The sequence below is a fragment of the Thamnophis elegans genome, chromosome Z, assembly GCF_009769535.1.
Source record: "Thamnophis elegans isolate rThaEle1 chromosome Z, rThaEle1.pri, whole genome shotgun sequence".
NCBI lineage: Eukaryota > Metazoa > Chordata > Lepidosauria > Squamata > Colubridae > Thamnophis > Thamnophis elegans.
Window position 1 is genome coordinate 137025127 of NC_045558.1, and position 27632 is coordinate 137052758.

The window sequence follows — 27632 nt, forward strand, 5'->3', positions numbered from 1 at the left end:
AGGAAGCGGTGGTGGGATTCCAAATCTTTTCCTACTGGTTCTATGAGAGAGTGCTTCGTTTGTGCACTCGTGCTTTGTGCACATATGCATGCAGCCTTCAAAGACTACCTTCGGGGTCAGCACTGGTGAGCTGAGCTGTTTTTTACCCCAGCTGAGGCACGACAATCCACTCTGCCAAATGCATCAGCTGAGCTAAAAAACAAGGGAATATAGGACAGGGAATGATGGGGGCGGGAGGGCAGGCCCAACCATAAGTGGTATTTGCTGGTTCTCTGAACTACTCAAAATTTCCACTACCAGTTCACCCAAACTGGTCTGAACCAGCTGAATGCCACCTCTACTAGAAAGGTAACATCCTGCCAAAATTCAAGAGGCAAAGCATTCCATAGGACAGGCCTGCCAAGCAAAAGACATGCTTCTTTGCTGTCATATTATTAAACTATGATTGTACATTTTTATTTATACATTTTTATACTTTTTTACATATTTCCTTATACATTTTTCATGTTGTAAAGAAATCATCACAGGGATACCTTTGGAATAAACATGAAGAGTAAATACCAAAATAATATACCAGTCAAACTACAGCAGAAGTTAATGGAATAATAGAACATTTATATCAACATCAACAAAAGCAGCAATGGAGTATAGTCCTTTCAATGAAGGTGAATGTAAGGGGCACCAAACAGAGAAGATAAAGAGTTTTGACTGAGAAAACAATGTCCTGCCCCTTTCTTACATGCAACAAAGATGCAAAGCATATATGACAGGAGAAAGTTTCTATTATTTGTTTCTGGCTGTCTTCTCCAATGTTTTGGAGTCTCCCGCATGGTTCCTGATGATCACCAGGGAAATGTCAAAAAATACAAAGTAGGATTTCACTATTATTCTTCAGCTCATACAAAGCCTTAAGGATTTATCATATATAAGGCATACATAAAGAACAGAAAAAGGATATAATTGAATAGCATTATTGCAATTGCCTTCCTGAATATTTGGACTTTCCATATGGATGCTTTTCATCACCACATAAAGACTGAATCATCTAAGGTAAAATTAAACTATTAATCTATTCTCCTAGTCAGGTGTTGTTTTGTGTTGAGATGTGGGTTCAGGAGAATGATGTAGCACTTGGGCAGGAAGATGCAGCCCAGGAGGCCTGCAGTAGAGCCCAAGATGGAAAAGACCTCCACAGCCACCATGTATTTCCCTTTGGTGCTCAGATAGGCTGGGATGAAGGATACCCAAATGCTACAAAACACAAGCATGCTGAAGGTGATCAGTTTGGCTTCGTTAAAAGTATCAGGCAGTTTTCTGGCAAAGAAAGCCACAGTGAAACTGATGATGGCTAGGAGCCACAAGTAGCCCAGGACTATGTAAAACATGACATCTGAGCCTTCATTACATTGAACAATGATCTCTTGAACCTGTGAATCCATGTCCCATTCAGGGAAGGGAGGAGATACGATCAACCATACCATACAGATAACGGCTTGATTAAAGGAGCAGAAGACAATGATGGATCCTGCCAGTCTGTTTCCTAGCCATTTCCTCATCTGGTTTCCTGGCTTAGTGGCCAGGAAAGCCATAACAACCGTGATGGTCTTGGCCAAGACACAAGATACCGAGAGAGAGAAAATGGTGCCAAACATAGTTTGCCTGAGAAAGCAAGTCACATTCCCAGGCTGACCTATGAAGAGCAGAGAGCACAGAAAACACAGCAGGAGAGAGGAAAGGAGGATGCACGTGATATTCCTGTTGTTGGCTTTGACAATGGGGGTGTCCCAATGTAGAATGAAGGTCACTGCCACCAAAATAAGAATTGCTGAAAAGAAAAGAGTCAGAGAACTCAAAACGATTCCCAAGGGTTCCCCATAGGATAAATAGCTGAACCGTTTGGGAAGGCACTGGACTTTTTCTGCATTCGAATACTCATCTTCTGGGCATCTCTCACATTGGTCTGCATCTGAAATACATGAAGAAGACCTTGTCATTTCCAACTATATAGGACAATATATATACAGCTAACTGAAATAAATCATGGCTGGGGATGCAATTCACAGTCCACATGACCCCTACAGTCCCCTACACAATAACCTTTTCTTAACAAGTGTATGGATTCTGGCTTGTTATTTCTGCATATCTATTTCTTTGAACTGCAGATTAGTGGGGGAGTTCTTTGGAGAGAATTGCAACCCTCAACCAAGAAAAGAGATCAAAATAGAATGGATTTATACAAGTATTTGAATTAGACCCACCTTTGAAAAAAAAAATCTACTGCAGTTCACTCCAATCCCATTCCCCTAAACAGCATAGCAGAGATTAAAAGAATGAAGAAAAGTTGAATTTGGAAGCTCTTAACTCTCCGCTGTGAGGTGGCAGGCTAAACCGAAAGTAGGCCTCAAACCCAAACCAAATTAAAGTTTCACAATATTAAGCTTTAACTGTTCATATAGAAATTGCAAGGTTTGCTTTTAGAACATGAGTTAGAAGGAAGTCTGCACATGAAATATACTGAAGTAAAGCATCTATTTTAGCCCATCTGCTGGCTTGGCTGTTAATTTGTTTGGTAGACACATATTGTTAGTTCCTCAAAATACGAGCTATGCATGTCCGTTAGGTGACCCATGCATTATGACATCCTGTAGAGATACTTTCTGTAACTCAAGGGCAAATCTTGAGGGGTGTTTCCAAAACTAAGAGATGGCTTTAGCTGAAAGTGATAAACTATATAAGGAAGTTCCTGAATTTCACTCGGTGTTCAGGCCATTTATTCTTTGCTATGAATCTGCGCAAATAAACTTTTCCTTCTCTAAAGAACCGGCTTGTGTGTCCTGTCATTTCCTACAACATTTTTTGGCTACTCCTCCGCCGGGACACTGAGCGAGGCGATGTTTCGCTGAGGGCAGCCTGACCCATTGAACCCTGCAAGGGACCACCTCCGAACATTCTCCAGGCACCACGGGGGATTGAACCTCTGGGAGACAGCTGTGGTTCCTCGCTGGGGCCAACGCTGCTGACGACAAGTCCAAGATCCCTTAAGGGAAGGGAAGGAGGTCTGAACTGCATCCTGGCCAGGATAGGGCTTTGTGAAGACGTCTCATGCGAGTATATATAACTGGAGTTGTAGCTATTTCATTGGAAGATAGAAGAGGGGTCCTGAGCACCTCCCCCGACTCGGGACGGCGGTCCTAATGAAGTCCATGTAGGTTGTGTGGGTGGTTAAACCAGCGCAGTTCCTGCAGATGGCCATTGAGTTCCGGCTTCTGGGGCCTCAGGTCGCTGGTAGTGTATTAGGATGGGTGGGAATGGCAATGTGCCCTGCACGCCATTGGAGTATATGCTGAAAGGTCTTGATGAGTATTTTCAGCAGATCTTTTAACTGCTGAAAAAGGTGGGCTATGTGATTTCCTGGGAGAAGATTGCTGTTTCTATATGAATAAATCAGGAGCGGTCTGGGGAGGGGTACCTAAAGTACTATGAAACCCAGCTTCCTGAATTGGTTAAAGACCACAGGGTTCTGAATGGTTCTCTTGGCTACCAGGAACAGGTTGGATTAAAAAAAATGCTATTGCTTTTATTATGTGGAATCGCAGGATATTATCCCTTGCATAATATCCTTGCTTACACAGCTCGTTATGAGGTCTGTAAGAGAGATACGGGCTGAAAAGGAGTTAATGTTAATGGAAAGCCTATTGAATGGGAAGACCTAGGTAATTGGACGATTAATTTGATGAACTGTCTCTTGGAATTCTTAGGTGTATCTAAGTCTTTGTGCACCCTCAAGGTAATTGAAACTAAGATGTCTCCAATCCAAAAGGACATGAGATAAGTTTCATCCTTGTAGTTATTTTGTGTTTAAATGATTTTACCTGTTCATTTTGTTCCTGAAGCATGTGAACCCTTACTTCACAGCTCAGGTGACACAAGCTGTTTCCTAGTTTTTTGGAATTAAGGGGAAACTTCATGCTGTCTATTCTCCACAGAGTATTGGTGTTGAAAACTGTAATGAGTTGATTTAACGACAAAACAACTAATGGGAGACAAATTATGAGGGGTTTTGGTTATAGCAGGGTATTGTAGAATATGTATACTGAAATATGAAAATTGAAGGCAGTGTCAAAAAAGACTAAGGAAGTGAAGGTGCCTGAGATCAGGGAATGTAAAGGGTAGAAAACGGTAGATCTACCCATAGAGATCCGGACCCTTACCACTCTCCTGGCCTTCCAGTAAAGCCACCAAGACCTGGCTGTTCCAGGCAGGCCTGGGGCTGTTGATCAATATCCAGCCCCACTTTGATAGAATGGATGATGTGGAAGTTTAATAATTGTATCTTTTATTTTAATTTTTAAGTGCTTCTTTTATCATGCCTGTAAGCTGCCCAGAGTCCCAAGGGAGTGGGCGGCACACAAATTTCAATAAATTGAAATTGAAATTGAAAAAGTGCAAGATGAGGAAGAACTCCTGAGGCCTCCTCCATATGCGCCCATGCTCCCATTAGTGCTGGGCATTAATGCGCCTGTGCCTGTGGGGGGAGTGGCTGCTGCAGTTTTGGAAGGAGGAAGGGAGGAAGGCATAGCTGGTGAATATATTAAGCCAGGACAGGATGTGCGATGTAAGGAGAAAAAGGACATAAAGAAACAACCATTTGTTCTGGGTTAGGAGGCTGAGAGTGATGAGGATGAGGGGGCTGTTGGGGGTGATATAATGATTGGAGTAGTGATTAGGGAGGCTGCAGCCAGAGCAGTAGCGGCAGCTGCAAAGCAGGACTTTCTTGGCTTTTGCGCCAGATGGATACAGAGGTTGTAAATGCGCAGGGGGTGCCAGAGTATAGACCTTGCTTCCAATATCTTCCCTTCTCAACAACTGGTTTACTTAACTGGAAACAGCATTATGGATAGCAAAGATTAAAAGAATGAAGAAAAGTTGAATTTGGAAGCTCTCAACTCTCCGCTGTGAGGCGGCAGGCTGAACCGAAGTAGGCCTCAAGCCCGAACCAAACTAGGGTTTCACAATATTAAGCTTTAACTGTTCATATAGAAATTGCAAGGTTTGCTTTTAGGATATAGTGCAGTTAGACACGAGTTAGAAGGAAGTCTGCACATGTAATATGCTGAAGTAAAGCATCTATTTTAGCCCATCATCTGGCTTGGCTGTTAATTTGTGTGGTAGACACATATTGTTAGTTCCTCAAAATACTGAGCTATGCATGTCCGTTAGCTGACCCATGTATTATGACATCCTGTAGAGATACTTTCTGTAACTCAAGGGCAAATCTTGAGGGGTGTTTCCAAACTAAGAGATGGCTTTAGCTGAAAGTGATAAACTATATAAGGAAGTTCCTGAATTTCACTCGGTGTTCAGGCCATTTATTCTTTGCTATGAACCTGCGTAAATAAACTTTTCCTTCTCTAAAGAGCTGGCTTGTGTGTCCTGTCATTTCCTACAACAGCTGTATCTTTTTTTACTTACCCATTTCAATTGAAATTCTTCCTTCAGGACATTGTCTACAATTGTAGCAACAAATATGTTTTCCCTCCTGAACAACCCTGCTGTACCCCTGACGGCAGCTTTCTACACATCTGGCACGGGGACGTACCTGAAAAAACAAAAAACCAAGAAACTTTAGGAATGGGATTCATCAAGATGTTACAAGTTCTCCATTTTATTAAAGAACTTGGTACTTTCAGGGAGATGCCGTAATCTTCTGATGTCAACATGTCCCAAGATGCATTTGGAGAGTCTCCATATTTACATCAAATCATCCGCTTCCTAGGATGAGTTCTGAGTTTTCTGCAAACACATCAGAGATGGCATTCAGCTGGTTCTAAATGGTTCTGGTGAACCAGTAGCAGAAATTTTGAGCAGTTAGGAGAACCGGCAAATACCACCTCTAGCAGCCTCTGCCCCTGATTTATTTGCTGCCTCCCGAGACCCAGTTGCCTTCAGTTGCTTTGGAGAACAGGTTGACCCTCTCTTCTTTGTCATGGCTCCTTAGATGTTGGAACGCTGCTACCACATCTTCCATCTTTTTACTAAGACATATCCATTCCTGCAACCATTCTTCATATATTTAAGCCCCCTAATCATGCTTGTTGCTCTTCTTGGTATGTAGAGGTCTTCATAAAGACTACCCCAAATATCTAGCAAAACCACAAGATTCCTGAGTACTATCACTGTCCTTCATTTATGGACTTTCAGATCATTGGAGAAGAATATCTTCACCTCCAAATAATAGTCTACCAAGTTAGAATTTACCAAATTTCCTACCTGGTGAAACTTGTGATTCCACACAATGGTATTTTCATTAATAGTGAATTTCTTCCCATCAAGAGATTTGGAGACCATCTTTCCAATCCGGATTCTCTGGAAGGATTTATTGTGGAAGGAGACATAGTTGAAGATGTCATATCCCGGGTCAAACTCCCCTTTCTCATCAAAGAAGATTTCTTCTCCCACACTGTTATTAAAACGGGTGTTTCTCAGAAAGTAATGAAGCTGGATTTGAGAGAGAGAAGTCATATCAGTTATCTTAATCTTCCTCAAAGTTTGGCTTTGTTCAGAATCCAGGGGTGGGTTTCTCGCCCCGTTCCAACCGGATCGGTTGGAACGAGGCCAGCGGCGTCCTCACGCACGCACGCGGCGCGCATGTGCACGCACGCGGCGTACTCGGGCACGCACGTGGCGCGCGTGTGCAGGCACGCGGTGCGTGCAGGCACATGGCACGTGCATGCGTACTAGCGCCTGCGCGATGCTCCAGCTGCTCCTGGAGGATTCGCGCAGGCGCTGTATGCATTCTGCGCATGCGTGGAAAGCGCAGAATTCGTAAAAACCGGGTAAGGAGCGGGCGCGGGTGTGCGGGCGCGCGCGGGCACGGGGCGGGGGCTTCGCCGTTCCTGGAAGTTACTTTCGGGTTCGCGACCAACCTGGATCGCAGGGACCGGTGCAAACCGGTCGAAACCCACCCCTGTCGGAATCCCAACTGAGTTTCTTTACTGAATCTTATCCGAATTTTAACTGAATTGCTTTCTGGTTTGATTCAGAAATCTCTTCAACCCATGGACCACAACCCATTTTAAATTTCAGTACTATCAGATCCAACAATTTCCTAATATGTATTGATTCAACTAGAATATAGTAACCAATAAAATTAAAATTTATAGCATCAGATTCACACACATTTTTTAAACAATTGGAGGAAAGAGATAATCCCACATAAATAAGGTAAGATATCCATTACATGTGATGGGAAGAAAAGGGAAGGACAGGGAATACATTGCTCTCCACCTCTTATTCTTGACTAACAGCTTTGTAAAAGTTTATTTCGCATGAATCAATAACTTCCTTAAATTAATATTACTTAGAGTGTTGTAGACATTCTACTGTAATGCGCTCTAGATGGGGCTGCCCCTGAAAAGTATTCGGAGACTACAATTAGTCCAGAATGCAGCCGCGCGAGCGATACTGGGTGTACCTTGGTACACCCACACTACACCTATCCTAAGCGAGCTGCACTGGCTCCCTATCGGTCTCCGAGCATGATTCAAGGTGTTGGTTATTACCTTTAAAGCCCTACATGGCTTAGGACCCGGATATCTGCGAGACTGTCTTCTGCCACACACCTCCCAATGACCAATAAGATCACACAGGGTGGGCCTCCTCCAGGTGCCATCAGCCAGACAACATCGGCTGACGGTACCCCAGGGGAGAGCTTTCTCTGTAGCTGCTCCGACCCTATGGAACAAACTACCCCCAGAGATCCAGACCCTACGCACTCTCATGGCCTTCCGAAAGGCTATTAAAACATGGCTATTCTTGCAGGCCTGGGGCTGTTGACCTCTCGACTGAGGTCCAGCCCTGATTAGACTGGGTGCATGATGTGCTTCTTTTAATCTGTTCTTCTTTGTTTGTTTTTAACTCTTTTTAAAATTCATTTTCTGTAAGCTGCCCAGAGTACTTTGGGATTGGGCGGCCTATAAATTTAATAAATCCAATCCAATCCAAATCCAAACTTAGTCTTTCCAATCCTGCCTGTCCCATATATCTGGACTGTCAAATACATACAATACATTCAAAGGGTTACACTGCAAATCGATGCACCAATTTGAATTGGAAATTTCATTCATTAAGATAAAGACACAACCTAGTTATTATGATCTTCTAGTGATTTCAGGTCCACATATATTTATTTCTGCAAGCACAAATATGAAGTGTTGGGCCATTTTACCCAATAATTCAATCATCAGGTTTATTTCAGTCCTCCTTATCTAGTTTTAGGATTTATGCATAAAACCAGTTATATATTTAGGTCATGTTTATGTAGAAATATTAAGACTTCCTAAGGATTCACAAAATTTTAGGGATTACCATATATGTAAAAGTTTTTATTACTATATACATGGTACATCAACAGTTCCATAGCACAGTAGGTAGGTTTGAAAGAACAGAAATATTGTTCACCACAATGAGATGGGAGGAGATTCTATAACGAAGAGTAAGGAGACAACCTAGAAACTTTTAATTTTGTTCTTTTAAATTTTGGGAGATTTTGGTTGTGAGAGTTTTATTTATTTATTTGTTTCGTCAAGCGTGTATAAGATAATAGATACAAATACATACAAGATTATGAATACATGAAATACGAATACCAGGGAATATCAGGGCAGGAATGCTAGGCACATTGGTGCGCTTATGCAAGCCCCTTACAAACCTCTTAGGAATGGGGTGTGGTCGACAGTAGACAGTCTAAGCTTAAAGTTGTGGGGGTTTGGGGAAGAAACCACAGTGTCAGGTAGTGCATTCCAGGGATTGACCACTCTGTTCCTGAAGTCCTATTTTCTGCAATCGAGTTTGGAGTAGTTTACCTTAAATTTGTATCTATTCTTTGCTGTTGTGGTTGAAACTGAAGTAGTCATTGACAGGTAGAACATTGTAGTAGATAATTTTACGAACTATGCTTCGGCCTGCCAAAGGCTGCATAAAATTAATAAGTTTTCACTCTCTGAAACAGCATTAAATAGTAGATCTCCAAACATAGTTCCTTTTGGAGCTGGTTTGACTTTGGAGATGATTCTTAGGTATTATTGAACTGCATCAGTTATTGCAGCTTTGCTAATATTTGCTAATAGATATTGGTTGGTACAGAGAAACAAATCCAGATTGTCTATCTATTGTTGCCTTCCCATCCTACCCCATCCCTTTCAGGGCTTCTCTAAATGTATCTGAGAAGAGCAATGACATACCTCCCATGGCTGCAAAGGCTGAAGATTTGATGCATCCTGATTCCTCAGAGGAGCTGGCTTTGCTCTTTTTGCTCTTTTGAATGCATTGCTTGCAATGCATGTGCTGCAAGATAAACCCCATTGTAGATATTGTAGCTTTCTCCAGACATGGTCATTTCAAACACAGAGCCAGAGACTGTTTTGAGTTTTTCCCTCCCAGTGCAGCGTTTAACACCCTTCTGATATGGAGGCAGTGAACAATCAAACACAAATTCCCAGAACCAATCAACGTTTGAAAGGGATGAACCAAAGGTTTTATTTTCTCAAGAAACTCCTGAAATCCTGGCACAATCCTTGTATGGAGGGAGACGTATAGGGAACCATTGAAAGTCTGAACTAGAAAGCTATCTATTGGCAATAAACTCACAGTGAAATCCCACTGGTAGGTCATGATCCATACTCTGTGGTCTATTGGGGTCATTTGGTAAGCTTCACGCAAATAAAGTCCCCATTGTAAAATCTCCATTGATTGGGCAGTTCCAGAAGCAAGAAATACAGTGACATTCTTCTGTAAGATAATGTCTATTACGTTGTCTATCCGTTCCTGAATGAAACCTCTATTTAAGAGTGCATCTGCTAAAATTGGGATCAACGCTATCCAAGCAATGCAAATATCACTCTGGAAGAGCTTTGGTTCGAGATTTTGAATAAAGGCTTCCCCACTCTCATTCTCTGAGACCAAGAGGCCAATCCAGTTCCATCCAAAATGTTTTAGTAAAAGAACAATCCCCTCGTATTGCAAATTTTCATTGGGAACCGTGCTGAAAAAGGAAGGGAACTGCCTTTTATCACTCAGGACTGGGTCAAAGGAACCATAATTGATCTATTGGGAAGAATGATGCATAGAAAATTAAGCTGAGAGTCCCCTTTGTGATCATGAAGAAAAAGAGCTTGGATTCTGCCATGACATTATGACTTTATTGCAACATCCCAAAGGTTGCCATCAAATGTTATATAAAGAAAGATATCGTAAGATTCATGCTGGTAGATTCTGGGAATTCAGAATTGGTAAACGATAGACTGGCTAAAATTGAAAGAAGCTAGGATTCATAAGAAGAAAAGAAAAAGAAGAAGAAAGACCAAAGAAAAAACAAGAAAGGAAAAAAACACACACGAGAGGATTTTTGGTCAAACAAGTTGATCTGTGGAAAATGGTCATACCTGTGGAAACTTGTAGATGTTCAACATGTGGGCCATCTGGATGGAATTGAGTGAGGTGAGGTCACCAATGATAGGCAAGAAGTTCAGATTCCTTCTTCCAACACAGTTGAAGTTGATAGGACTCCCTTGACTCAGAAACAGAAAATCTAAAACAAACTTACTGGCCTTTATGGCATTGAAACAAGTTTCAACAATCAGCGGTGTTAGTGTGAGGTTGGGGAAGACCTTGGCATTTTTCTCGATCTCATCAATAGCAAAATACATAGTAAGAGGATGCTGGACATATTTTGGTATTATGCTGCAATGAAAGTGCAGAAGTGGAGAAAAACAAATCACAAAAAAAGAACTAAATTTACTTCCAAACTATATATTTCTTTATTTTTATTTAGTTACTTTGTGAAACATGTACGAGACTACAGGTATAAGTATAAACTTGGACATAAACACAGGAAATGGATACAAATAGATGCGAAGAGTAAGACAGAGATGGTAGGCACTCTCATGCTCTTATGCAAGCCCCCTTGCAGACCTCTTAGGAATGGGGTGAGGACGATGGTAGACAGTTTATGGGTTAAAGTTATGGGGGTTGGAGGATGTAACAACAGAGTCAGGTAGTACATTCCAGGAATTGACCACTCTGTTGCTGAAGTCATATTTTCTGTAATCGAGTTTGGAGCAGTTTACCTTGACTTTGAATCTATTGTTTGCCCAGGTATCAGTGAGGATAATTTCAGCAATTTATTCAGCAGAGATTAATTTTGAATTTCAAGAAAAGAGACTTTTGGCTTTGCACATTATTCTGACCATCTCCACAGTCGCTGATTAGCAAGACCAGCCCTATACCCCTAGTCAGTGGTGGGATTCAAGTAATTTAACAATTGGTTCCCTGCACTAATGATTTATTCCAACAACCAGTTTGCATGAGCTTAAATGGACTCCAGAGGATGGTAGAGGACAGAAAGGCCTTGAGGAACATTGTCCATGGGGTTGCGATGGGTCAGACATGACTTCACAACTAAAAACAAAATGTTAATTTTGGGCAGTAAATTATATGGTCAGGTCCATAAATGAAACTTTTAGTTCAGAGTTTGGTGATTTATTGGAACTTCCTTCTTTCATAGGAAAGGTATATTAAAGAGTTTATAAAATTATCAAATATCTAGATCTTTCTAGAACTGCTGTATACAGTAAGTTTACATGCAACTACTACCCACGTCAATCAATATAGGTCAATGTTTAAGATAGAAATAGATCTTTACACTGTTCTTTTGAATTGTATCATCTTTTCTTCAGCCCATGGCATCAGCTAATAAAACTTGGTGATGATGATGTGCATTGCAATTTCTCAGAAAGGAGTCTCTTGGTTTTGTATTCCTTTGAGAAAGTGCTACCAATACTTTACTAGAAAGGATTGTAGTTGCCTGGATTTTAATTTGTGAATTCTGATCCTAGTCAAATAGATGATATGAAAGAACCCAGTATTTGCTCAATGGAAAAGGGTTAGGAGGAAATGATCCTATTCCCCACGAACTTTGTGCTATTTCCATTTTTGAAATGGAGATTATTATTCTTGATATTATTATTATTTGAATTGTTATTGCTATGACAGCAGGTTATTATATCTCTAATTTATTATATAATATATGTAATAGGCATATTATGTATTTCTAGTAGCCAATATTCTTTGATCGGTTTACAAATATTTATTTAAAAATCTATGAAAGATTAAAAAAATATGATAGCATTACTCATTTTCCTTTGTTCTCAATAAATAAACTAAGCAGAAAATAAAAAGAGAAAGGAGCATTTGCTCTGGGAGCATTTATTTTTTCCAAAAATCTAAGTTGCATCTTTAGGTTTCTAGAGAGTCCGTTGTAACATCTGAAGATCCCACATGAATGTTTTCTTAAGGACCATCTCTCAATGGAAGACCTGATCAACATAGCTAACATCTGTAAATATGACAGCCAAACTAGCAGTGCCATAATTGAACTAGTATAATCTACCTTCTCGCTACATTCTACCACCTTTGTCTGAATTATATTGCATTTTACTCAAGGAAGAACGAGGCACTTACGATCCATATTCAGAGATTACTGGCACTTTTATGAAACTTTGGGTACGTTCATCAGGTTTGACAAAGGAAAAAAATCCCCCAAGTAATGTTTCATCTCCAGAGGTGGAAAATTTCCTGTGAACATTATTGGGCTGGAGGCAGATTGATTTCAAACTCTGATTGACACTGCCAGGTAGAAAGAAGAGCAGAAGAAGGTTAAATGCCAGAAGACCTGAGCCATCCTTCCATTTGTTCAAATACATGGTCAACACAATAAAGCAGTGAAGTTTGCAAAAAAAAATTGTCTTGGTTAGACCTAATGGGAAACGTCCAGTGAAAAGGAGGAAGATATATAAATTAAAAAAGTAAAGATAAAATAGAGTGGTTTCCTTGATTTCAGTGGCACAAGATAAATTTTGAGGGATCTTTTAAAGTGCAGCAGGCTTTTCTGGAGTTTTTTCTCCTTCCCATCCTTGTTCAGGTGTGATGATGTCAAGAAACACCACTGAAATACAGAGATTTGCAAATTATAACCTTATACTGTATTCCCTGGGGATTTCAGCAAATTGTGTTTGTGTAAAATCTGTACATGGTTATTGTAAGAGTTGCAATTAGTTTCCATAAGCAAGTGCCATTTTCTTTCTCTTGCCTTGCAATCTTCTTTTTTCTTACCTCGACCTTATAGCCAGAAAAGTTTCAGAAACTTTGGCTTTTGAGAATTACATTATCTACCTCGATCTACATCAACCTCCACATGGATGCCAACTTATTAAATCACATAAAGCTTAATTACAAAGGGCTGACAGAAAGATATGATCTTGAAAGTGGGATTAATTTAATATACAGAGAAAAGCTATAATAGTCCATTGTCTTTGCTAAAATGAAAAAACCAAAAGAAATCAATCCTTGACTTATGACCGTACTTGAGCCCAAAATTTCGGAGACATTTTTCAGTGAGGTTTGCCCCATTTTGCCTTAGTTGTTAAGTGAATCACTGCAGTTGATAAATTAATAATCCAGTTGTTAGGTAAAATTGGCCTGTTCGTGGACTTCTTGTTAGTGTCAGGCCTGGAAGCCATCACTTGCATTGGGCCTTCAGGCCTGCCACATTTAATGCTGTGGGAAATTGGGAGGAGGGATTATATGGAGTATGAGAGATATATAGTAATAATAACATTCCTTTCTCAGAGAGTCAAGAACATCTTGGCCTGCAACTGGAGGGGTGTGATCGGGAAGGATCTCCAGTTGGGACGGTGCCTGATTGGGCCATGTGATGGACATGTGGGTGCTGGGCAGGGAATTGAACTTTCTTTTGGGTGGAGGAAGCTTGGAAACTTTCAGATTCGGGTTTTCCCAGATGTGCCAATATGACATCTCTAATAAAATGGAACTTTCAAGACTCAGAGTATTCTTTCGTTGGGGGTCTTACTTGCAACCCTAATTGTCAGTTGTCAAAATATCACAAAAGGGGATCACATGACCTTATGACACTGCAACCGCCATAAATATGAACCAATTGCTAAGCATCTGAATTTTGATCACATGATCATGGGGATGTTGCAAAGGCCGTAACTTTTAAACACGGTCATAAATCAGTTTTTTCAGTTCCGTTGTATCTTTGAATAGTCACTAAACAAACTGTTGTAAGTCAAGGACTATCTGTATTTTTTTCTATCTCTTCAAATAATCCATCCAAGCATCTAACAATCTGATATTCCTATACAAGAAATCTCCCAAATTTCACCAAAATTATATTTCATTACCAATAAAGGAGAATATGTAAAGCTCAGGGTTGAATCATTTCAAATATTCTCCTTTTTGGCTCCTAATATTTCAGTGAAAACAAGAAGAAAGAGAAACACACACAATAAGCAGCTTCAACGTCAAATTTATAATCTGGGTAGAGTGATTTTTAAACATCTCAGATTCTGTATAAAGGGCAGACAAGGAAGAATGGATGGAAGTGGATCAAAGAAAGATTCAACCTGGAAATAAGGAGAAATTTTCTGACAGTGAGAACAATTCACAAGTTGCCTTCTGGGGTTGTGGGACCTTCATCACTGGACGTTTTCAAGGCGAGATTGGACTGCCATCTGTCAGAAATGGTATAGGGTCTCCTGCTTGGGGAAGGGGTTGGATTAGACGACCCACAAGGTCCCTTCAAACTCTGTTCATCTGTATCTGTAAATGTTATCTTGAAAGTTGCTGTAGGCTCTTCTTCATGATTGGAGTTGGGAATGCTTAGAAATCCTAAATTAGGTTTGCAATAAAAAAATTGCAAGAGGTTTTGAGAGTGTTTTGCCATTAAAAAAAATTATTGGGGTTTTAAACAAGAAATTTGAAAACTAACACCAAATAATATGAAAAAAATAATTGCAAAAAAGAAACCATTTGATCAGCATTTTTAAGAAGATTCATACTAATTTTATCTGACAACATTAAGAGTATTTTTTCCTTCAATTGTATGGAAATTCTAATTCCAAAGATTTGCTAAAGCTTTCGTCAGAATAAATGCCATTTTAAAAGTATACATATATTGGAGTTGAGCTTTTTCAATACCAGAAAATAACTATTAAAGGTATTTTACTGTCCCTTTAGTATTTGAACTTTCAAGATTTTGTTCTTTCCTTGAATTTGTGCTATGGGCTAATGCTCATCATTTTGTGGAGCTCTCACCTCACAATCAGGAGGTGGTGAGTTTGTTCCTAGGTAGAGGCAGATGTAGTGTCTCCTGCTTGGGCAGCGGGTTGCAAGGTCACTTCCAATTCTGTTAATCTCTCTCTCTCTCTGTGATGTAATGCACAAACCAATTCAGTGTAGAGTGTGGTTGATCACATCTGTCCTATTTCTCAGATTTCCATGTTTCTGTCTTCACCCAACTCATCTCACAGACATTTTTTTCCTGTAAAACACGTGAATGCTAAATTACACGAAGGATTAGTGTAATGAAGGAGTATATATGAAGGAGTATTAAGTATGTTTGAAGTTTTATATAAAAGTAATACAGATGGGATCATAAAATAGCCAGGGCAAAACACAGACTCATTTCCAGCCAATCTCGGCTGGGGGAAAAACAGAGCAGAAAAGTCAGCTTGGAGTGTATTTGGATATCAAGAGAGGAGAAGATGCATCAAGCTAAATTGCTAGAAAATTTCGACAATTTTTTCCTGTTCAGATTATGATTCCCTTGTTGTAGGAGTGTCTGCGCCTATGGGTCCTTTGTTTGGCTTTCTGACGTTGTTTATTAAGATTTGTCTGCTAGTAAAAGCAGTCTCAGGAACAGAAAGTGGCTCTTATGTAAAGCTCTGGAAGGACCTGAGCGATGCAGGGAAAAATATCATTTAGGGTTGTAATGGTATGAAATAGATACATTTATTTTGAAAGATACTGTGGAGCTGCTGAATGTCAATCTTCTGCTCATTGAAAAACTCTCATGTTTGCGAGTTAATTCATTGCATTTTCAATACTATTCTTAAACAAATCTCAACAGTTTTGATCTCATACATAACATGTGGAAACAAGCTAATTAATATATATTTACATAGGAACCTAATATATATATTGTTCAATAGTTATCTCACCTCCAGATGACCAAAAATCACCCCATTTCAACAACAGAAGAGCCAGGTGGGACTTCTCAAATTGATAAAATCAGGAGTGGGAAATGGAACCAATCAATAAAATTTTCAATAAAGCTACTTGACATCTTGGAAACCAAAGAGGTTCTCACGTGTTAACAAAAACCATGCATTTACAAAATCACTCTTATTGTCTCCATAGTATTAAAAAAAAATGAATGCAATTTTGGTACTATTTATTTATTTATTTTTATTTGTTTGTTTGTTTATTTTGAAACTTTTATATAGCTAACCATCTTCTAACCATTTAGCTGTTTGACAGCTCAGATAAACCCTTAGGGATTAATTATATACAGTATTTTACAGAAATGAAGAAAATAAAATAAATAGCATTGAATTGCATGATTAAGGCTGCGAGTTTGAATATTTGGATTGTTCACATGGATGATTTTGGTCAGAAGATAAAGGCTGAATTATAGCATTATTGATTATTAATCTGTTCTCCTGGTTAGATGCTTCTTTGTGTTCAGATGTGGGTTCAGGAGAATGATGTAACACTTCGGAAGGAAGATGCAGCCCAGGAGGCCTGCAGTAGAGCCCAAGATGGAGAAAACCTCCACAGCCACCATGTATTTCCCTTTGGTGCTCAGATAGGCTGGGATGAAGGACACCCAAATGCTACAAAACACAAGGATGCTGAAGGTGATCAGTTTGGCTTCATTAAAAGTATCAGGGAGTTTTCTGGCAAAGAAAGCCACAGTGAAACTGATGGTGGCCAGGAGCCACAAGTAGCCCAGGACAATGTAAAACATGGCATCTGAGCCTTCATTACATTGAACAATTATCTCTTGAACCTGTGAATGCATGTCCCACTCAGGGAAGGGAGGAGATACGATCAACCATACCATACAGATAACAGCCTGAATACAGGAGCAGAAGACAATGATGGATGCCGCCAATCTGTTTCCTAGCCATTTCCTCATCTGGTTTCCTGGCTTAGTGGCCAGGAAAGCCATAACAACCATGATGGTCTTGGCCAAGAGACAAGATACCGAGAGAGAGAAAATGGTGCCAAACATTGGTTGCCTGAGAAAGCAAGTCACATTCCCAGGCTGACCTATGAAGAGCAGAGAACACAGAAAACAATGCAGGAGAGAGGAAAGGAGGATGCACGTGATGTTCCTGTTGTTGGCTTTGACAATGGGGGTGTCCCAATGTAGAATGAAGGTCACTGCCACCAAAATAAGAATTGCTGAAAAGAAAAGAGTCAGAGAACTCAAAACGATTCCCAAGGGTTCCCCATAGGATAAATAGCTGAAACGTTTGGGAAGGCACTGGACTTTTTCTGTATTCGAATACTGATCTCCTGGGCATCTCTCACATTGGTCTGCATCTGAAATACATGAAGAAGGTCTTGTGATTACAACTATATATGTCAATATATATACTGCTAACTGAAAGAGATCATGGCTTGGGATGCCATTCACAGTCCCCATGACACATACACAGTAATTCTTTCTTAACAAGTGTATGGATTCTGGCTTGTTATTTCTGCATATCTATTTCTTTGAACTGCAGCATTAGTGGTGGAGTGCTTTGGAGAGAATTGCAACCCTCAACCAAGAAAGGAGATCAAAATAGAATGAATTCATACAAGTATTTAAATTAGACCCACATTTGTAAACAAAATCTACTGCTGTTCACCCAAATCCCATTCCACTAAATAGCACAGCAGAGATGAAAAGAACAAAAAAAAGTTGAATTTGGAAGCTCTCAACTCTCAGCTGTATCTTTTTTTACTTACCTGTTTCAATTGAAATTCTTCCTTCAGGACATTGTCTACAATTGTAGCAACAAGTATGTTTCCCCTCCTGAACAACCCTGCTGTACCCCCAATGGCAGCTTTCTACACATCTGGCATGGGGACGTACCTAAAAAAAAAACCAAGAAACTTTAGGAATAGGATTCATCAAGATGTTGTACACGTTCTCCATCTAATTAGAAGAACTTGGTACTTTCAGGGAGATGCATAATCTTCTGATGTCAACATCGCCCAAGATGCATTTGGAGAGTGTCCATTCTTACATCAAATCATCCTCTTCCTAGGATGAGTTCTGAGTTTTCTGCAAACACATCAGAGATGGCATTCAGCTGGTTGAAAACGGTTCTGGTGAATCAGTAGCAGAAATTTTGAGCAGCATGTCCCTGATTTATTTGCTGCCTCCCAAGTCCCAGCTGATCAGCTGGGTCTTCTTTGTTACCTTGCACAGGAAATGGGATCTGGAAAGCATGTTATTGGGCTGGGGTGGGGAGGGAATGGGGATTTTGCAGTAACTATCCCCAGGAATGGTAAGGGAATGGGGACTTTGCAGTATCCTTCCCTTCCCATGCCCACCAAGCCATGCCCACAGAACCGGTAGTATTTTTTTTTAATCCTGCTACTGAAACATGTCCATGTTGTTCTTGTAGAACAACAAAAAGAGATAGTTGAGAGCATGGGAGTCTCTAGTGGAGGATATCTAAAGTGTTTGAATCCTACTAGAAAACAGATCAGATCAGGGCTGTTTTCAACCTGAAGTTGAGGATGTAATAAAGGATTTCATTATGTAGTAAATGTCATCCATTTTCATTTCGTAGGATTAGAATATTTTTGATATTTCCTTATATCTGCCAGGACTGAAAATCAAGAAAGATATAGGGCCGTGATGGTGAACCTCTGGCATGCATACCCAAAGTGGCAAACAGAGCCAGATTGCCTGGCAGGTGTGGCGTCACCTATTCCTCTTCTGGGTTTTGGGTGTGCATGTGTGGGCAAAAATCAGCTGGCCTTCATTTATGGACTTTCAGATCATTGGAGAAGAATATCTTCACCTCCAAATAAGTGTCTACCAAGTTAGAGTTTACCAAATATCCCACCTGCTTAAACTTGTTATTCCATACAATGGCACTTTCATTAATATTGAATTTCTTCCCATCAAGAGATTTAGAGACCATCTTTCCAATCCGGACTCTCTGGAAGGATTTATTGTGGAAGGTGACATAGTTGAAGATGTCATATCCCGGGTCAAACTCCCCTTTCTCATCAAAGAAGATTTCTTCTCCCCCACTGTTATTAAAATGGGTGTTTCTCAGAAAGTAGTGAAGCTGGATTTGAGAGAGATGAGAAGCCAGATCATTTATCCTACTCCTCCCCAAAGTTTGGCTTTGTTTAGAATCCCAACTGAGTTTCTTTAGTGAATCTTATCAGTATTGTAACTGAATTGCTTTCTGGTTTGATTCAGAAATCTCTTCAACCCATGGACCACAACCCATTTTAAATTTCAGTAATATCAGATCCAACAATTTCCTAATATGTATTGATTCAACTGGAATATAGTAACAGAGAAAATTAAGATTCATGGCATCAGATTCTCACACATATTTTAAAATTTTTGCATAAATAAACAATTGGAGGAAAGAGACAATTCCACATAAATAAGGTAAGATATCCACTACATGTGATGGGAAGAAAAGGGAAGGACGGGGAATACATTACTCTCCACCTCTTATTCTTGACTAACAGCTTTGTACAAGTTTATTTAGCATGATTCAATACTTCCTTAAATTAATATTACTTAGAGTGTTGTAGACATTCAATTTAGTCATTCCAATCCTGCTGTCCCGTATATCTGGAGTGTCAAATACATATAATACATCCAAAGGGTGACACTGCAAATCGATGCACCAATTTGAATTGGAAATTTCATTCATTAAGATAAAGACACAATCTAGTTATTATGATCTTCTAGTGATTTCAGGTCCACATATGTTTATTTCTGCATGCACAAATATGAAGTGTTGGGCCATTTTACTCAATAAATCAATCATCAGGTTTATTTCAGTCCTCCTTATCTAGTTTTGGAATTTGTGCAGAAAACCAGTGATATTTTAGGTCATGTTTATGTAGAAATATTAAGACTTCCTAAGGATTCATAAAATTTTAGGGATTACCATATATGTGAAAGTTTTTTACTATATACATGGTACATCAACAGTTCCATAGCACAGTAGGAAGCATTGCAAGAACAGAAATATTGTTTACCACAATGAAATTGGAGGAGATTCTATAATGAAGAGTATGGCGACAACCTAGAAACTTTCTAATTTTGTTTTTTTAAATTTTGGGAGATGTTGTCTGTGAGAGATTTATTTTATTTATTTGTTTCGTCAAGTGTGTATATGATAATAGATACAAGTACATCCAAGATTATGAATACATGAAATGCATACGAATAACAGGGAATGTTAGGGCAGGAACAGTAGGCACATTGGTGCGCTTATGAAAGCCCCTTACAGACCTCTTAGGATTGTGGTGAGGTTGACAGTAGACAGTCTAAGCTTAAAATTGTGGGGATTTGGGGAAGAAACCACAGTGTCAGATAGTGCATTTCAGGTATTGACCACTCTGTTGCTGAAGTTGTATTTTCTGCAATCGAGTTTGGAGTAGTTTACCTTAAGTTTGTATCTATTCTGTGCTGTTGTAATGTTGTGGTTGAAGCTGAAGTAGTCATTGACAGGTAGAAGATTGTAGTATATAATTTTATGAACTATGCTTAGGTCAGACCAAAGGCTGCATAAATAGCAATAGCAATAGCAGTTAGACTTATATACCGCTTCATAGGGCTTTCAGCCCTCTCTAAGCGGTTTACAGAGTCAGCATATCGCCCCCACAGTCTGGGTCCTCATTTTACCCACCTCGGAAGGATGGAAGGCCGGTGAGATTAGAACCGCTGAACTGCAGATAACAGTCATCTGAAGTGGCCTGCAGTACTGCACCCAACCACTGAGCTCCCTGAAACAGCATTAAGTAGTAGATCTCCAAACATAGTTCCTTTTGGAGCTGGTTTGACTTTGGAGATGATTCTTAGGCATTATTGAGCTGCATCATTTACTGCAGACAAATATTTGCTAATAGATATTGGTTGCTGCATAGAAACAGATTGTCTATATATTGTTCCCTTCCCATCCTATCCCATCCCCTTCAGGACTTCTATAAATGTATCTGAGAAGAGCAATAACATACCTCCCATGGCTGAAAATGCTGAAGATTTGATCCATCCTGATTCCTCAGAGGAGTGGGTTTTGGTCTTCTTCCTCTTTTTGAATGCAATGCTTGCAACGCATGTGCTGCAAGATAAACCCCATTGTAGACATTGTAGCTTTCTCCAGACATGGTCATTTCAAACACAGAGCCAGAGACTGTCTTGAGTTTTTCCCTCCCAGTGCAGCGTTTAACAGCTTTCTGATATGGAGGCAGTGAACAATCAAACACCAATTCCCAGAACCAATTAATGTAAAGAAAAGGATGTTTATCAGGTTTTATTCTCTCAAGAAACTCCTGAAATCCTGGCACTGTCCTTGTATGGAGGGAGAAATATAAGGAACCATTGAAAGTCTGAACTAGGAAGCTGTCTATTAATGAAAAAGTCACAGTGAAATCCCACTGGTAGGTCATGATCCATACTCTGTGATCTATTGGGTTCTTATAGTAAAATTCTCGTGAAGAAAGCCCCCATTGTAAAAGCTCCATAGATTGGGCAGTCCCAGAAGCAAGGAATACCGTGACATTCCTCTGTAAGATAGTGTTTATTATGTTGTCTACACGTTGCTGAATGAAATCTTTATTTAAGAGTGCATCTGCTAAAATTGGGATCGTAGCTATCCAAGCAATGCAAATATCACTCTGGAAGAGCTTTGGTTTGAGATTTTGAATAAAGGCTTCCCCACTCTCATTCTCTGAGACCAAGAGGCCAATCCAGTTCCATCCAAAATGTTTCAGTAAATGAACAATCCCCTCATATTGCAAATTTTCATTGGGAACCGTGCTGAAGAAGGAAGGGAACTGCCTTTTATCACTCAAGACTGGATCAGAGGAGCCATAATTGAGCTGTTGGAAAGAAGGATGCATTGAAAGTTCAATTGGGAATCCTTTTGTTATCATGAAGAGCTTAGAGCTTTCCCATTCTCCATAGAACAATGGATTCTACTGTGTCTTTATGACTTTATTGCAAAATCCCAAAGGTTGCCCTCATGTGTTACCTGAAAAAAGAGATCATAAGATTCACAATAGTAGATTCTGGGAACTCAGAACTGGTAAATGATAGCCTGTCTAAAATTGAGTTCATAAAAAAGAAAAGAAAAAAAGAAATGAAACTGGAGCACTGGAAAAGAGCTGATGTAGTTCCTATATACAAAAAAGGAGAAAAAAATAGATCCAGGATACTTCAGAGCTATCAGGCTGACCTCAATACCAAAGAAGAATCTGGAAAATGAAGCAACAAATCAGCAAACACCTAGAAGTAAACAAAGTAATAACCAAAAACCAACATGGGTTTTTCAAAAACAGATCATGCCAGCCTAATCTATTTGTATTGTTTGACAAAGCGACAAAATTAGTTGATAAGATTTAATTAGACTTCAGTAAGGCATTTGATAAAGTAGATCATAACCTACTACTAGATAAAGTACAAAAATGTGGGTTAGACAGCATCCCACCAGATAGATTCATAACTGGCTCACCAACCGCACTCAATGTGTAGTCTTCAATGGAACTTCATCTACATGGAGGGGAGTATGCAGTGGAGTGCCCCAAAGCTCTGTTTTAGGCCCAGTACTCTTCAACATCTTCATCAATGATTTGGATGAGGGAATAAATTGGAAGCTCATCCAATTTGCAAATGACACCAAGCTGGCAAGAGTAGCCAACACTCCAGAAGATAGCCTTAAGATACAGAAGGATCTTGACAAACTTGAACATTGGGCACTATCTAACAAAATGAAATTCAATGGTGGAAAAAGGAAGGTTTTACATTTAGGCAAGAAAAACAAAATGCACAGGTGCAGTATATGTGGTACCTTGCTCAAGAGTAGTAACTATGAGAGGGTTCTTGGAGTCCAAGTGGACAACCATTTAAACATGAGCAGCCGTGTGCAGCAGCTGCCAAAAAAGCCAACACAGTTCTAGGCTGCATAAACAGAGGGATAGAATCAAGATCACGTGAAGTGTTAATACCACTTTATAATGCCTTGGTAAGGCCACACTTGGAATACGGCATCCAGTTTTGATCGTCATCTGTGGTGGGTTTCAATTTTTTTACTACCAGTTCTGTAGGGGTGGCTTCTTTTTGATGATCATGTCACTGGGTGGGCGTTGTCAACTCAATGTCACTCACATCAAGGGGAGTCTTGCCTGGCCCCTCCCTTCCCAGCCATTCCTTGTCACACCCAGCCTCAACGGATCTATAGATGTAAAAATGTCATTCACCTTTTTTTGACTTTATTATCTACATACTATTCATGTATTTTTATGGACCACTGAAAGGAGGAAATGGCTTCTATGCTTTGCCCAAGAGTGTGACAGGCAACAGGCTTTTAAGGGGCTGCCACAAAGAATGGTTGCGGGACTGAGTATGTCTATTTTAATGAAAAGAAAGATTAGGGGGTGACATGATAGCAGGGTTCCAATATCTCAGGGGCTGCCCCAAAGAAGGATTCAAACTATTCTTCAAAGCATCTGAGGGTAGAACAAGAAGAAATGGGTTGAAACTAATCAAGGAGAGAAGCAACCTAGAAGTAAGGGGAAATTAGTCAGTGGAAGAACTTGCCTTCAGAAGTTGTGAATGCTCCAATCCTGAAAGTTTTTATGAAGATGTTGGATATCCATTTGTCTGAAGTGCTGTAGGATTTCCCTAAGCAGGGAGTTGGACTAGAAGACCTTCAAGGTCCCTTCTAATTCTGTTATTCTATTCTATTAAAAACAAAACAAAAAACCCACCAGAGGCTTTTTTGTCAATCAAGCTGATCTTTGGCAAGTGGTCTTACCTGTGGAACCTTGTAGATGTTCAACATGTGGGCCATCTGGATGGAATTGCGTGAAGGGAGGTCACCAATGATAGGCAAGAAGTTCAGATTCCTTCTTCCAACACAATTGAAGTTGATAGGACTCCCTCGATTCAGAAACAGAAAATCTAAAACATCCTCACTGGCCTTCATGGCATTGAAACTAGTCTCATAAATCTTCGGTGTTAGTGTGATGTTGGGGAAGAGCTTGGCATTCTTGTTGATCTCATCAATGGCAAAATACATAGAAAGAGGATGCTGGGCATATTTTGGTATTATGCTGAAACAAAAGTGCAGAAGTGAAGAAAATCAAATCACAAAAAAGAACTCAATCTAGTTCTCAACTATATAGGTAATTTCAGCAATTTATTCATACGAGCTTAATGTTGAATTTCATTGAAAAAGACTTTTGGCTTTGCACATTATTCTGACTGTCTTCACAGTCACTGATTAGCAAGACCTGTCTTATACCTCTAGGCAGTGGTGGGATTCAAGTAATTTGACATTTTTTAGTCATTTTTTAGTCATTTTATTGAGATTTATAGACCGCCCTTTTCCCTGAGGGGACTCAGGGCGGTTTACAATCAAAGGGGAGGGGGTGCACGATCAGAGAGAAACAATATGTGAGCAAAAAAAGAAAATTATAAAAACACAACTTGCATTCAACAGTCAACACTCGGGCGGGTAAATTGGGAACCTATCCCCAGACCTGATGGGAGAGCCAGGTCTTGAGGGCTGTGCGGAAGGTCTGGATGGTGGTGAGGGTGCGGATCTCAACGGGGAGGTCGTTCCACAGGGTCGGAGCTGCAACAGAAAAGGCTCTCCTCCGTGTAGTCGCCAGTCGACATTGACTGGCAAATGGAGTGCGGAGGAGGCCCAGTCTGTGCGATCTAATCGGTCGAAGGGAGGTGATCGGCAGAAGGCGGTCTCTCAAGTACCCAGATCCACTACCATGGAGTGCTTTAAAGGTGGTCATCAATACCCTGAAGCGCACCCGGAGATCGACAGGTAGCCAGTGCAGCTCGCGGAGGATGGGTGTAATGTGGGCAAACCGCGGTGCGCCCACTATCACTCGCGCGGCTGCATTCTGGACTAACTGCAGTCGCCGGATGCACCTCAGGGGCAACCCCATGTAGAGCCCATTGCAGTATTCCAGCCTAGAGATCACAAGGGCTCGAGTGACTGTTGCGAGAGCCTCCCGGTTTAGGTAGGGCCGCAACTGACGGACCAGGCGAACCTGGGCAAATGCCCCCCTGGTCACAGCCGACAACTGGTGGTCAAACGTCAGCTGTGGGTCCAGGAGGACTCCTAAGTTGCGGACCCTATCTGAGGGGTATAAAATTTGACCCCCCAGCCTAAGTGTTGGAACATTGGCCAAATTCTTGGGAGGGAAACACAACAGCCACTCGGTCTTGTCCGGGTTGAGTACCAGTTTGTTAGCGCTCATCCAGTTCTTAACGGCCTCAAGGCCCTGGTTCATCACGTCCACCGCTTCATTGAGTTGGCACGGGGCAGACAGATACAATTGCGTATCATCCGCATATTGGTGGTATTTTATCCCGTGCCTCCGAATGATCTCGCCCAGCGGTTTCATGTATATGTTAAATAGTAGGGGGGATAAGACCGAACCCTGCGGCACCCCGCATGTTAGGGGGCTCAGGAACGATCTCTGCCCCCCGACCAACACCGACTGCGACCTGTCCGAGAGGTAGGAGGAGAACCACTGCAAAACAGTGCCTCCCACCCCCACCTCCCGCAGTCGTCGCAGAAGGATACCATGGTTGATGGTATCGAAAGCCGCCGAGAGGTCAAGGACAACCAGGATGGACGCATGGCCTCCATCTCTGGCCCTCCATTGATCATCGGTCAATGCGACCAAAGCGGTTTCTGTGCTGTAACCAGATCTGAAGCCGGACTGGAAGGGGTCAAGATAACTAGCTTCCTCCAAGGCCCGTTGGAGCTGGAAGGCCACCACCTTCTCCACAACCTTCCCAATAAAGGGGAGGTTGGAGACAGGACGATAGTTGTTTAAAATGGCTGGATCCAAGGATGATTTCTTCAGGAGGGTTCTCTCACCACCGCCGTTTTGAGTGCGGCGGGGAAGTGCCCCTCCCGAAGGGAGGCGGTCACGACCGCCTGGATCCAGCCATGTGTCACCTCCCTGCTGTTGGCAACCAGCCAGGAGGGACACGGGTCCAGAATGCAGGTGGAGGCGCTTACAGCTCGAATGGCCTTGTCCACATCCCCAGAGGCAACATCCTGGAACTCAACCCAGTGATGGTTTGCCAAGTAATCCTCCTGTGTCTCGGCTGGATCTACTGCAGTGGAGTCCAAGTCTGATCGAAACCGAGCCACTTTGTCCGCCAAGAACTGAGCATAGTCCTCAGCCCTACCCTGCAAGGGGTCTCCCACCTCCCTCCTATTGAGGAGGGAGCGGGTGATCCTAAACAGGGCGGCTGGGCGTGACTCGGCAGACGCTACCAAGGCGGAGATGTGTGTTCTTTGGGCAGCTCTTAGTGCCCGGACGTAGTCCTTGGTGCAGGTAGTCAAAAGTGCTCGGTTCGCCTCGGACTTATCGGACCTCCACTGGTGCTCTAGGCGTCTCCTCCGGCGCTTCTTCTCCCGGAGCTCCTCGGTGAACCAAGGAGGTTTCCAGGATCCGCTGACCCGGAGGGGCCGTAGTGGCGCAATCCGATCAAGAGACTCCGATGCCGCCGAATACCAGGCGGCAACCAGAGCCTCCGCCGAACTGTGGGCGAGAGTATCAGGAATAACCCCAAGCTGGTTCTCTGCCCAAATGATTTCTTCCAACCATCAGTTTGCCAAACTGCTCAGAAAATTAACCCCCAGTTCTCCCAAAGTGGTGTGAACTGGCTGAATCCCACCAATGCCTCTAGGCAAGGATTTGGGAGAGGTTGCCTGGAAGACGATTCCCTAACAGAGAAAGTGATGGTTCCTCTTTAGAACAGAACATAGAATAGTAAAAATGTTTCCAAACTGTTCACAGAATTGTTGGAAATGTAGTCAGGCCCTTGGAACATTCTATCATATGTGGTTGATGGGTTTAGTAGTAAAAAAATATTGGACAAGAATAAAAAACTGGATGGAAGAGATAACTACACAATCAAGAGAGCTAAAAACAGAACAATTTTTACTATGGATAATTACAGGGAACTATGAGAAAAGAATTCAATACTTAATATTATGTGTAATAACTGCAGCAAGACTCTTATACACACAAAATTGGAAGAACAAAATTATACCAACAAAGAAAATTGTGAAAAAAGTATTAGAGTGTGCTGATATGGACAGACTTACAAATAAATAAAAGATAACGGAGAATCTGATTATTACCCTATCTTTCAGAGTATAAGATGCACCTTTTTCCCTCAAAAAAGAGGGTGAAAATCTGGGTGCATCTTATACACTGAATACAGAATTTTTGGCCTCCCGAAAGCCCGCCTCTTCACCAAAATGGCTGTGAATAGGGTTTAGGAGACTTCCAGAGTGCTCCTGGGGGCTGGGAAGGGCAGAAATGAGTGAAAAAGGGCCATATTTTTCTCATTTTCTCCCACTCCTAGCCCTCAGGAGCACTCTATAAGCCCCCTAAAGGCTATGCATGCCCCCTTTTTTGATGAAAAATAGCCAGTTTTTGCGAAAAATGGTCTGTTTTTGGCA

General features: G+C 41.1%; 2 protein-coding genes across 2 annotated transcripts; both read right to left on the reverse strand.

Moving 5' to 3' along the window:
• Positions 1-1064: 1064 nt before the first annotated feature.
• On the reverse strand, positions 1065-10706 carry LOC116521995 (vomeronasal type-2 receptor 26-like). Its single transcript, XM_032236584.1, has 5 exons — positions 10443-10706; positions 9649-10104; positions 6271-6498; positions 5473-5599; positions 1065-1966 (listed from the first exon to the last, which is right to left on the reverse strand). Exons 1-5 carry the CDS (start codon positions 10704-10706, stop codon positions 1065-1067), a joined length of 1977 nt encoding a protein of 658 aa, XP_032092475.1.
• Positions 10707-16567: 5861 nt separating this feature from the next.
• Positions 16568-24200, reverse strand: LOC116521997 (vomeronasal type-2 receptor 26-like). The gene is made up of 5 exons (XM_032236585.1): positions 23937-24200; positions 21139-22002; positions 18993-19220; positions 17881-18007; positions 16568-17328 (listed from the first exon to the last, which is right to left on the reverse strand). The coding sequence occupies exons 1-5, from the start codon at positions 24198-24200 to the stop codon at positions 16568-16570; spliced, it is 2244 nt and encodes a 747-aa protein (XP_032092476.1).
• Positions 24201-27632: the final 3432 nt, after the last annotated feature.